The following is a 12,946-nucleotide window of genomic DNA, read 5'->3' as shown; positions in this document are numbered from 1 at the left end:
GATACTGGCTGCTTTTTTTTTGTTCCAAAGTGATGGAGAGCATAAATTCTTACCAACCTTACGTAACTTGACAATGCCTATTCCTACAAATTATTACAATTAAAGTGAATAAAACCATCAGCAACACTATCGATAGTGAAAGATTAGCTCACAACATAATACTCTTAAGTATGCCAAAAGCTTGTTTTTTAAGGCAGAAGCTTTAACACAAGGAAACTCAAATGTCAATGAAATGATGATGACTAAAGCACGCTATATATCAAATACCAAGAACATCAAAGCGGAGTTTTAACCTATGAATGCTCGATCACAATTCTTTAGTTAAACACAACGTATTCAACGTCCATGGTTTAGCTATTTTGGATGTTACACATTTGCGTGTATTGCTGCAACAACTAAAGTCGAGAATTCTTGATAACCCTAAGTATTTGACATGGATCTAAAGTCAATAAATTTCACATCAACCGGAAGGTTTAGGACCTAGACTATCTAAAACCATCTTCTTGACATATGCCACTAGCCATTATCTCCTGCTATCTCTACTTAGAGAACATAAAAACTACTGTGGGCTTTCGCCTATACTTTTCACTGGCTATCAAACTAAGGAATACCAAATGTTAATTAGGTGGAATTTACATATTATTTTTCTCAATTAAAATTTTTCTTTATATATTAATGAGTTTGGGCAGACCAACACATCTTATTGCCTAATTATAGCCATTAACCCTTGGGACTCCCTAAGTTTGTGCGCAGCCAAACAAATCAAGAAAGAGTGGGGTGGAATTTTGTGGTTGGACAAGAAATGGATGGTGGTGGATGAAAGAGATGTCCATGGGAGAGAGAGAGAGAAAGGGGGGAGAGAGAGAAGGGGAGAAGGGTTTTGTAATGATTGAGGTGGGGCAGAGGGAACCTAAAAGAAGATGGTGGGACCCATCAAAGAAAAAGATGTGTGTTTGGTGGTGGGATCTTGTGGTGGTGACTCTCACTTTCATGTGAGTTAGAAAATAAAATCACACACAATAATTACATCATATTCCCATTTTCAGGTATCCTCTCTCTCTCTCTCTCTCTCTCTCTCTCTCTCTCTCTCTCAAGTCCAGATATTGAGGGGAAAAAAAAAAAAAAAACCTCCCAAACCTCCCTTTCCCTCCCTCTATATTCCCTTCAAGAGATGAAAATTATGATCATATATTATCATCAAGAAATAGAAATAAAAAGCCCCCATTTCATCTCTTTGAGGAGCTCTTGAGGCCCTGGGCTGAGGGTTTCCTCCAGGTTAGTTTCCCTTCTTGTCTCCCCCCCCCCCCCCCTCTCTCTTCTTTTATTCTTCGCTTTTGTTCTCCCACCTCTCTCTCTCTCTCTCTCGTGTTATATTCTCCCAGAGATTCCTCTTTCTTTCTCCATATTCTCGAATAAAAAACTGATTTTTAAATGTTTTCTTGCTTGTATTGGTACGATCATGGCGTCTTTAATCATAAAAATCCCATTTTTCCTTTTTTTTATTTCTATGGCGGTTGGGCTGAATTTGGATTTTGTTCTGGCGTGGGGATTTCTCTCGCGTTATCTCTTTCCTTTTTTTTTTTCAGGGCGGTTATGTTGATTTCGCTTCCTGGGATTGAAGGGTATCTAGGGTTTTTGTCGTCGTGAGCTGCCGATCCTTTTAGTTCCATCTCTCTGCTCCCGTTGTCCGCTGGGGTTATCTTTGATGCTTGAAGCCGGGGATTGCGATTGTTGGATGTTTTTTGTTCGGTTTGATGGTCGCGGCGGCCACGATTTTGTTTGAAGTCGGAGTTCGAAGTCTGGGAGGTGCGTCTTTGGATTCTTGAGGTTATCAGTGGGAATTTAGGTTGTTCGTTGGAGGAATCATCGGTTTTTTCGCTTGATTACATATTTGGAAGATCTTGATTGGGTTTTGCTTGTAATGGGAGGTGTCGATTTCTTTGTTAGAGCCGGATGGTTGTACTTTGATTGAAAAGTTTGGGGTTTTGTTCTTTTCTTTTCTTTTTGGTTCGGAAGGGCACAGTCGATAGCTCGGTGTCGGAGAAATGGAGGGCAAGAGCGAGATTGTGATGGTTGGAGAGAAGGGCAGCATGCATTTGACCAAGGAGAGGCATTCGGAGGATCCATTGTGCCCGGAGATTGAAATGGATGAGAATGGAGGTCTTGGGAGTTTGGAGGACCCCGGCGAGCCTCTGTCGCCGGAGAAAGGGGAGGGAAGCAATGTTTTCTCGAGGGAAGCTCCGCTCCGGGCCAAGGATCCCAGAGTCACAAGGGGCCACAGCTGTGGCACCAAGATGCTCAGATCAAGGGCCTCAGATTCGGTGGAGGAAACTGAGGTCCGAAGGAAGGACAAGGACAAGAACAAGCAGGAGAGGAAGCTCTGTAGGCAGGACCGGATCGAGCTGGGGCGCTTGTTCCAGGGGGCAGTGAGCTCTCGTAACTGGGAGCATGCGGAGAGCCTGATTCTGCTGGCCGATCCACAGACTCTCAATGATGCGCTCTGCATAGCACTAGATTCGATATGGTTCTTGACTGCCCGCCCGGAACTGAAGGGGATTACTGAGCTGATCAAGAAGATTGTTGCCAATGGCGCAAATGATTTTACAAGGGCGGCCTTGAGGACTTCGTTTCTTGCTTCGTGCGTTTCCGCCTGTCAGAGCAAGACGATGAGCTTGGCTGATACTGTGACTGTCATGGCCCAAAGGTAAAATCCTTCCATCCTGATTCCCATCCATGCATATCTGAAATCTTGATTCAATACACAACATTCTGGAAAGGGATCATGCCTTCATCTGGTCAAATTATCAGTTAGGGTTTTTGCTGTCAATTATTTCGTGATGGCGGGTCTCATCATGAGAGATGTTTCATGTTCTGTGGATGATTGATTTAACTGTTTTCTTGCTTCTTTATCAGATTACATGAACGTCTGCAAGAATGTCATGGTGATGAGATTTTGAAGGCAGAAGCCGGTGCCAAAGTCCAGAAGTTCACAGAATGGGCTTTGAAGTGCATCGAATTTCATTCTCGTTGCCAGGAAAATAAGGGTAGAGGAGGCCACAGCACGATTCTTGAGGTCCAACTCCAGTTGTCAGCATTCAAGAACTTTTTGGATATTGCTGGCAACCATCTCACAGGAAAGGATTTCACGGAAGCCTTTGATGCTGCATGCTTCCCTCTTACTCTCTTTTCTAGCTCTTTTGACCCTGGCTGGGCTTCTGGAGTTTCAGCAACAGCAATACAAGGGTTGCTGGGGATGCTGGTAGAGGGGGGTGCAGACAATGTCAACCAGTGCTTTCTGGAAGCTTCACGCTTTGGGAGCACTGAACTTGTACGCATTTTGCTTCAGGTGATTACTCTGTTCTCATTTTTTTAAAAATTAACATTTATTTTTTTGAATTTCCTGACATGCTAGTTGAATATTGTATAACAGACGCTGGTCAAATTCTATATTATGTTATTAGAGGGTGCTGATAATGAAAAATGGATAAATTATTTTACTGTGCTGTCTTGTATGCTGTTAAAAGCTAAATAAATATGTGGAAAATATTTTGTCAATTTTGTGGATGCACATATGCTATAGTGCACCTTCCTTGAAACTTTCACTTCCACTAGGAATATATAATGACCAATACTGATACTTGTGGCTGTTAAATCCGTCATATTCAAAATGTTAAATCTTATTCCATGCTTATCTTCACGAGCCCAAGTTATTCTTCTTGAATTATCATGTTGGGCATGGATATCTAATTTGAAGGTTGGTGGCTTTTATTGTCTTGTCTAGTTTGTGTTCCCTGCTAATGCTAAACACTCTAGGAAGCATTTCTGCATTGCATGTAAGCTTAGCATGCATGTTCATCAGTGTCACATGGACATTGGCATGAGAATCGCATTCAGACACGTTCAAGTTTGACTCAGCAAGAGGGAAAAAAGGAGATACGGGGATATGCAGAAAAAATAACTAAAATACATTCAAATATTATATTAAAAGAAAACATTAAAAATGCTGTTTGTTATGGTGTTTCAGTATGCATGCTTCTCATCCAAACTTTCTAATTAGCTTAAGGCTTATAGAAAAATGACATTTTACAAACTTATGTTAATACATATATTGTTGACCAATCTCTAGAAAGAACTAAAGTGAATTTTAGCACTATTATAGGGGGTCAGGCTCATCATTTGATGGGTCCAAGTTTCTCCCAATTTTTAGAAGCTACATTTAAAAAAGATTTGATAAATACCCAAGTGTCTGCTGCTTTTCCGATGCGGATATGAATCCGACACAGACTCTGAGTTGGACCTGATTGTCCAATTATCACAGAATTGTCCATTAGGATTCTTCTAGAATTTCAGCAACAAAAGTTATAGAAGTGGTAGAAAGAGTAGAGGAAAAGGAAGATAGAAGAGCATAGGAAAACAGACTATATTGAAGAAATGGAATATGTGATGACTGGTTCATCTTGTTGTGGCTTGCAAATTTTATGAAATACCAAAAATAGGTTGCTGGCCACTTTAGTATTATTAATTTCTTCCTTATTTCTCTCACATGAACACTTAAAAAATCACTTTCTTAATTCTATTTTTATTTTTGGCTATATGACTCTTGCTTTCTTTCTTGGTTGGTAAAAAATTGGAAATGCTTCAATTCCCTCATTTAATACATTAGATCGAAGTGGTACTCCCAAAAAGAGGGAGACACGAACGTTGTCTGCATACCATTGAAGATTGCAATAAATTTCTTAGCTGAATGAAGAAAAAGTTAAGATTGAGTTCTGTCCTTAGTGAACCTAAAGAACAAGCTGCCCCATTTTGTAGTTTAAATCTTGAATTTAATCGGCAATTTTGGCACCACATGCATAGCCAGCCCATTAAATTAATTTCCTGAAGTGGACAATGCAAACCCCTAAAAGACAATCAGCTGAATATTGAGGACCCAGGACTTTCAGCTAGAATTTAATTTCTTGATCTTGATGGAAAGTAAAAAAACAAATAATGACAACCAGATATCTTAAGAGGTTATATGGGGAAGGCAACAATAGAGCAATTTCATGAAAGGTGTTGCCTTATTATGAAAGGGTAATGTTTGTTTATTATGGTGTTGCCTTATTAATTAAGAATGATGATCGATGTAAAAGACTCCTAACAAGGCATTTGTAGTGAGCCTACACCAATTTGATCTATCAAGATATTCTATAATATAATAAGGGAAAGAAGATAATAACATGGGTGGGCGATCAATTGCTTAGATTGCCCTCACATTCTTCCTCTTACAATCTCCTTACGGAGGCCCATACAACTGGCTGCAGGTTGTAATTTATCTAGATAATACTCTCATGAAAAGCTATCTATAATATATTATTTTGTTTTACAAGTACAAGAAGTATCCTGCTATGTTAGATAGTTTTGTGAAGGTTGATGATTTATATAATCCTTAAATTTTACATGGTAGGTTCAAGTGAAAGTTATTACATGTCACCCAATGGCTCCTTGGACAAGAGTACACGCACTTGTAGAATCGGCCATGGAGGATGTTAGCTGCTTAACAAGTTGCTTTGGGATGTTCCTAGTTATGACCCATGCTTTACACATTTTTGTATCTTGTTATAATTTTTTATTTTTATAGCAAATCAGATTAGGTGCTAAAATTGCGTTTAAAAGCAAACTTCATGGAGCTTGAGACATGAATGAGACCAAATGTGGAAATAGGCCGTTAAGAGGAAAACGAAGGATTTTCAAGTGCAAGGTGCTTGAAGTAGGAGCTATTGATTTGGACTAAAATGTGTTTCTCCATAGGGAAAATTTTACTTGGTCAGACTAAAACAAAAGTTGTCAGGTGGAGTGGCTTTTGTAGACTAGAATGGGAGCTGTTATAGTGTCGGCTGTGAGGACATAAACCATCCAGCCTCGTGGTATGTTATGGTCCCAGTTAAAAAGCTTTAGGCCCTCTTATCACCTGGGTGCTTTTGGTTAGTTGATAAGAACCTGAATCTCATTATGTTACAGCATGTGAATGTGTTATCTTGTTACTTATTCCTTAAGGTCCTATTTGGTTGTCCATAATGAGACTTAGATAAAGTGGTTTAGCACAGAATAAACTACACTTAACCTGCTCAAATACAGGGTAAAATCATTCCATTTTCTGGAAGAGTAGCTTTATTGCAGGTTATCTGCATTGGGTGGGAAAAAGTGTCCATTTCAGCTTTTTGTAGTGTCCATTTTGCCTCTGGAAAGAGGTGAGTTGCAAAAGGCTGTTTGGCAGAATAATTAGGTTGTCTCATATTTCCTGTAAACTGCGAAGTAAGATGGACCTAAGAGAATACAGACCTTATGCATTAGCAAAAGGAGTTTACTTAAACTTGGATCAGGTCTATAAAAACTAAAAGTGGGAAAGTGCAGCTTAAGTAGAAATCATGAATCATGCTACCATAGCTGGATGCTTGAGACTTGCAAGCCCAGCTCTCTGTTGGATGACACGTGTCCACCGATGAGCTGATAGCTAATAGTATACTATCACCTTTTCCTAAGTTGTAATGCTAATAAATGGGTGTCCTGCGTTTGAACAGATCGGCGTGCTACTATTGCATGCGCATTTATGTATGTTTATTTCTGGCATGAGAAGCTTTATAAATATGTTCGATGCAAGCATGCCTGTTTATTTGCATACTAATGTTAGTGATTAGAAGTTGATCTACTTGCCTTTTATTAATTCATTCATGATTTTCTCTATTACTCTACTTGTCAAAGGATCACAAGCAAAAGACTTGTGTGCAGCATGTATTATGTTACGATGGATGACAGAGGAAGATCAGGATGTAGAGATGCTTGTACATATTTGATAGTTATAATGGTACTAATAGCTTAAGAGTAAGCATGTGTTATAGAAAGTGCATCTGGTTTTAAGTGTCATGAAGAAATTGTGGTTTGCGCTGTCTACTATGTGGCAAAGAATAATGCACGTAGGAGAATCAGAGCTATTACTTTTATTTAAGACCCAAAGAGAGAGAAGAGACTATGCATGAAATGTAGTATGCTGGGTTAGTTATTGCTAGATGACCCTGACAGGATGAGAGAGAGAAATAGAGTACGAAGAAGAGAGAACAAAAAACTCCGTTGCCTAGAATAAGACAGCGAAGCCTTAAAGCTGGATAAGCTTTTTATTTATATTTTTTTCCTTAAAAGTTTGGGGTTTTGTTACGAAATAGTAATTGCAGATGATAAAATAATTGGGTGATAGTTTTTATGTTCACAGCCATAGTTGGCAGAAGACTTTAGGCATGTTTGTTTACTAAAAGTGGGTTGACAGGATCATCACTGAAGTTTAATGGAATGGTTGAGGGAAAGGTTAGCCGAACCAGTACCGAGACCCGTACCGATTGGCTACTTGTTCGATAGAGCAGGTACCGCACTGACATATGGTAAGATGTGGCATGTCGGTTCCGAACAGACATGCCATATATTTTTTTTCAAATTTTTTAGCTTTAATGAAAAGTAATCAATTTTTTTTGGTTTTTTGAATGATTTTAAGTCTAATTTGATGTTTCTTGATGTTTTTTGATGTTTCTATCACCTTTGCACATTCTAAATGATGTTTCTTGATGTTTTAGAGTGATTTTTCTACCTTACTGTGGTATTGTTCTGAAATAATGCTTTCTTAAGGAGGCAAGAATTTGAAAAATCTGTCATTGGGTTTGCTACCCCCAGCCTTTTCTGTTAGCGTCAGGCTGAAACAAAAATGTAAAAAAAAAACAGTGATCCTGGCTTTGCATGATGGGAGAAGCAACATGAAGTATGCTAAAATTAATTAGTAAGATACAAAATATAAAATGATATAATCAATTATATGTATTTAAAGTATAACATCCATATCGACATCTAGAATCTCGTCGAGTGGCGATGTCTCTCGTAGATATTCAGTTCATTAGTATAATCAGGAAGCACATCTGCCCACCCCTCTAACCAAGTGGCATTATAGTCCTTTACGCTCATCCTATGAGGAAGGTGCTCTGGGTTATAACCGATCTTGGATATCTCATTGAAGCTCTGACTCTAAGAGGTGTCCTCTGGTTGCTAATATGGCTGTCGAAGGGCCCATTTGAATATACCAACAGTAAAATCCAACTTGTGAGATGCTTCAGACTACATAGGATAGTAGCCACTAGAAGACGATGCTTTAGATGCATCATATCCATATTATATGGATCATAGGTTGCCTGTGGCTGCGGATAATAGGATCCAGCATGCTACTCAAAACTTGATACATCTATCGATCCTACTCCATATGCGAGGTCATCTGCAACTGTATCGTGTCTTCTTGAACGATCCTCGAGGAGCGTGTCTCCTATATGCAATCATGCCCTCGCGGGCTCTACCAGCTTGTGCACTATGGTTCTTATCTTATATGGCACGTGTAAACTGAGACTCACCAATGAATCAAAGATCATCCTGCGGTTGTCTCAAAAATGGTGGTCTCGTGTCCTACACTCTCCTTGGCCACCGGATCGATGATCACCAGAACTGTCATCGCTGCTCTTCTTGGTCTCTGAATCTAAGTAAATTGACTCCACTCTCCATCGAGGCTGCAACCTTTCCTTTTCCTTTCAGGCTGTGCGGAGCAGTTGCTTGCTTTTCTTTTGTGCCTTTCTGCTTGGCTATGCTGGAAGGATGGATATCGGCCTCCTGACTAAGTTGACGGGATAACGTGGTAGCCTCGTCTAAGCAACTCTAGGTCATATCTATGGGAAGGATATCTCGAACATGAAGTTTTGTGATGATTGGCTCTCCAATGGCCCCTATGACTGATCAGTTTGCGATTTGCCCATTGCTCTGCATCCATCCTAACCTCGCTGGCTATGAAACTGGCCGATTGTGGAAGCGATTCTAGCTCATCAAGCTCCAGCTCCTGTTGCTGATCCACAAGTCATCCGATCGCGGGATTATCCTCATCCTAAACAAAAGCATTATGGATCAGATTCATATACTTCAGCTCCATTTTCTTTGAATACACTTCAGTCTCAATCTCAGATTGTAATGAACATAAATAAGGTCGTTTGAGGCGCCTCTATGTTAGACCATTCTTTTGCTTATTTAGATGAAGGCGAAAGTAGACCAGTTACGCTCACAACCACTCGAGAAGACCATCTGGGAGAAGATCCAGATAGCTAGCTACTTTTGATTTTTCGTCGACAAATCAAAATAAATCCACTATTCACCTGCAAAAGTATTGAATTAAATTATATATAAGATAGTAACATATTAGTAACTATCTAACGTTAAGTAATAGTTATCGTTAATATCTAATATACCTGGATAATTTTAAGCTTCCAATTACATGCTAATATTAGGATGCTATTTGTGTCGGTAGACACCAGTTAAGATACTCCATGAGTCTGATCATTATATGAGTTCTTTTTTACTGAAAAGAAAAGAGGAGAGGGGATTTGTGAATGGAGGGATTTTTGGGTTTACTACCTATATGGAAGATATACTTCGCTCTTGAAAATTAAAAAAAAAAACTGACATTGTTTTAGGAGACATATTGTTTGTGATTGTCGATAGTGGACTTGCTGAAGGAGGTAACATTGGATTGGGGCCAGGTCCAGAGTGGGTGAATGTGACATGATTACCATGACATTTGGAGCAATGATTTCCTTCTCATGAATGTCTGTGTTTTTGATACTTTTGCTGCTGATCATGATTAGTGGGCTGCTTAAAGTGAAGAAGGAAAAAGGTCTGGTCTTTGAAGCTACAATGAAGGCTGCTGGATTTGGAAATCATATGATTCACAAGTCATGTCGGGGTTCCAGAATTTAATCTGTTTACCTTTTTGATACATGAATCTGGAGATCAAACTCATGGCTAGGTCTTTCCAAATATCCTTGATGTAATTGTGAAGCTGACAGAGAATTTCGGCTCTACTTGCAACATATTAGATTTATGTTTTTTTTTGTTTGTATTGGTGATGATTCTAGGAAAGATATTTGCATGGAGAACTGCTGGAGAGGTTTTTATCACATGCAGACAATAAGAACAGTTGATAATTTCGCTTGTCTGTGCATGGATCTCTATATTCTGAAACCAGTTACCACCTAGATTTTGTGTTTCCGATGGGAAAGAAAGGGAGAGGTTGTGGAATTTATTGTTTATGCAATTATAAGGAAAGATAAGGATATGGGTCAGCTGCTGGGAGAGAAGCAACTAATTGCTAGAACTTAGGTCATGGTATTAGGATGGATCTTTTCATTTTCTGAAAATTGTAGCTTTACATCATTACTGTTAATAACTGCCCATCATGGATATTTATCTTACTGTGCTTGGAACAAACCACTTTGCCATTTGGTTGAATCATGTATATGTTATCTTGTTTAATTAATTAATTTTTATCTCTGATTGTTAATCAAAAAAATCATATGAACCTAAAATATGGATTGATTCTCATTATGCCATTGAAATTTGACATTGTACTGAAGTATGTATGATATATGAGATTTATAATGTAATTAGTTTCTTCAAAAGATAATTTGATTATTTTGAATTTCAATTTAAAATTCTGATAATTTCTGTAGTTTGTGTTTAAAAAAAGCTACATGCTGGATTGACAGGAAATCATTATATGGCAGTGTACTATGGATGCTGCTAATTCATAGATCAAATTTGGTAACTGTAGAGTAGATTCTTTACTTTTCCTACCCTTTGAATAAAAAAAAAGAGACGTCAAAAGAAAAACAAATAAAATTTTTCTTTTATTTGTTTATTCTATACCCAACCTCCAATTCCTTTGCTAATTTTCTGCTTTAGATGTGAAAAATTAGCATGTCTAGGTGTATCAGTATCTTAGAATATCTCAACATATCAGTGTTTAATATGTATCGGTGTAGATATTATTGATGCATGACATTTTGTAGCCAGTAATGCATTTTAATTTTTATTCATTGCTTCAAAATAGTAAAGCTTGTATAATTTTCATGATTTGGTTCTCTTTTCTTTTTGTTGTCTATTTATCCTGGATGATATGACATATAGTTCTTATTTTGGTAAAGTTGAAGTCAGAGATGCAGAGTATAGCATGTTTTGAATATGGATCTAAGCAGATGATTCAGAGAAATGATAAAAGCATATTTTGAATGTATTTTGACAAAAACTCATGTCCTCTTGCATATCACAAGCTAGTAAATTGGGCAATATAGCATGGTATGGTATGGTCCAATTTGTGTTCTGCTTGAAATGCTTTAGTTTTGCATTCTCCAACTTATTCTGAAAATTTCTTGACCTTGACAATATATTGCAGACTATTCTGCAACAATTAATTTTCAATAAAACAGTCATTTTTATCTTATTGTAGTTTAGTCATACATTGTTGTATCTCAAGCCATATTATCTTATTTTCATGATCATGATAGTCTCAGTGATTATTCTTTGAAGGCCATCTTTCGATGTAAGACTGGTTCATATGATTGCATTTTCTTATTTTCTTGTTAGTTTTCAAAGGAATATTGAATTTACATCCCATGTTCATTGATTGACCATGATTTGAATTCTTGCTGTGATTGTTTCCCCCAGTGGAGAACAGTGTTCATAAATAAAATACTTCCTGCTTCACCCACAACATTGAAAGTTAGGTTCCCTTTTTCAGTACCCCAAATAACCTTGTTGAGAGACCCAACTGCAAATTATATCTGGACATGGGTTCAATGATATCATGCTTATTCTCTGTTATGACTTCATCACTGGTATATTCTTATGCAGATTGCTCAGAGGAATAGCTTGGATGTGGATGTTGATCTTGCCCTTGGCTTTGCATCCCACTACTGTAAGATTGGAACCATGGAATGCTTGGTTGAAGAGGGGAATGCTGTGGCCTTCCTGGGCCCTCTGATGCGAGCTGCTGAGCGAGGGTGCATGCAAGTTGTCCAGTGGTTTGTCAACCGGGGATGCAGGGAAATGGAGCTCTGTCTTGCCCTTACTGCAGCCACCTCCAGCAGCCAGGTGGGCATTGCTGCGTACCTCCTGCCCCATGTCCCCCAGCATGTCCTCGCGGCCCTCAGCATTGAGATCCTCAAGGCTGCTGGGGAGAGGAGCAGCGGGTCCCTCGATGGTGTTGCCTTTCTTCTTCGTTCCAACTTCCTAAGCGACCCTGCTGCTACATATGCCGTTGCCGACAGCATTGCCAGGTCCGATGATGAGGCAGTGGCCCCTGAGCTGAAGGCTTTTCTGAAGGAGCACTGGTCAGAGGCTGCATTCTCTGAAGGGATGAGTTCTGGTCAGGAGCACTATGTGAATTTTATGTGGATTCTAAGAAGGGGTTGTTCGCCTATCCGCCTGAGGGACCTGCCTCTGCCCCTTGTTATCGCCATTGCCTACCTGCCGCTGTACAGGGATTGTGTGAAGGCAGGCGGGCGGCTGCTGCCACAGAGGCTGAGAGGACAGCTTGTTGAGGCTGCAAGTAGGCTTGGCAACAGGCCGGTGCACATAGGTTGCCAGGGGAAAGAGCTCCTGGCAGTTTTGGAGCATCACCTACCTCCCTTCTTGATCCAATCTCCAAGCACTACCCATGCCCCTTAGGTGAGTTTCAGCAAAACATGGGTCCAAGGGACAGCATCTATTGTGTCAATCCTTTGATCTATGGATGCTCCATACAGGATTCTGCATTCCTCGTGCATTTGTATCAAAAGAGTATCAGGGATGGTCACTTGAGGGTGTCCTTTGAATGGTTTAGTCATATGAGGGTTCACCTTGGATCGCTGCGGTTGGGAAAATGGTTACGAGATAATAGTTTTGGGTGGTGTTATGTTTGACGTTGCCTAGCATATATGGTGGCATCATAGCTCTCTTTCTTAGTGAACTGAGAATGTGCAGTTCCTTTCTGAATTCGGCTAAAATCGCATGCTGTTAAATTTCAATGACAACTTTGATTGCTCTCTATAATCATAATTCAGCCGGGACCGTTACAGTC

The 12,946-nt window shown here is 39.3% G+C and overlaps 1 protein-coding gene across 3 annotated transcripts; it reads left to right on the top strand.

Moving 5' to 3' along the window:
* Window positions 1-974: 974 nt before the first annotated feature.
* On the top strand, window positions 975-12,946 carry LOC120112154 (ankyrin repeat protein SKIP35-like). Of its 3 annotated transcripts, none has more exons than XM_039130832.2 (4): window positions 975-1,275; window positions 1,587-2,704; window positions 2,914-3,346; window positions 11,740-12,946. In XM_039130832.2, exons 2-4 carry the CDS (start codon window positions 2,046-2,048, stop codon window positions 12,553-12,555), a joined length of 1,908 nt encoding a protein of 635 aa, XP_038986760.1. In that variant the 5' UTR covers window positions 975-1,275; window positions 1,587-2,045; the 3' UTR covers window positions 12,556-12,946. The 3 variants fall into 3 exon arrangements, with proteins under 3 accessions (XP_038986760.1, XP_038986761.1, XP_088565687.1); XM_039130833.2 differs by lacking the exon at window positions 975-1,275 and adding an exon at window positions 1,316-1,451; XM_088709561.1 differs by lacking the exon at window positions 975-1,275 and having other exon boundaries at window positions 1,535-2,704.

Source organism: Phoenix dactylifera, chromosome 13, assembly GCF_051530095.1.
Source record: "Phoenix dactylifera cultivar Ajwa chromosome 13, Ajwa_hap1_PhDact_Kaust_v1.1, whole genome shotgun sequence".
Classification (NCBI taxonomy): Eukaryota; Viridiplantae; Streptophyta; class Magnoliopsida; order Arecales; family Arecaceae; genus Phoenix; species Phoenix dactylifera.
This window is presented reverse-complemented; position numbering and strand designations above follow the sequence as displayed.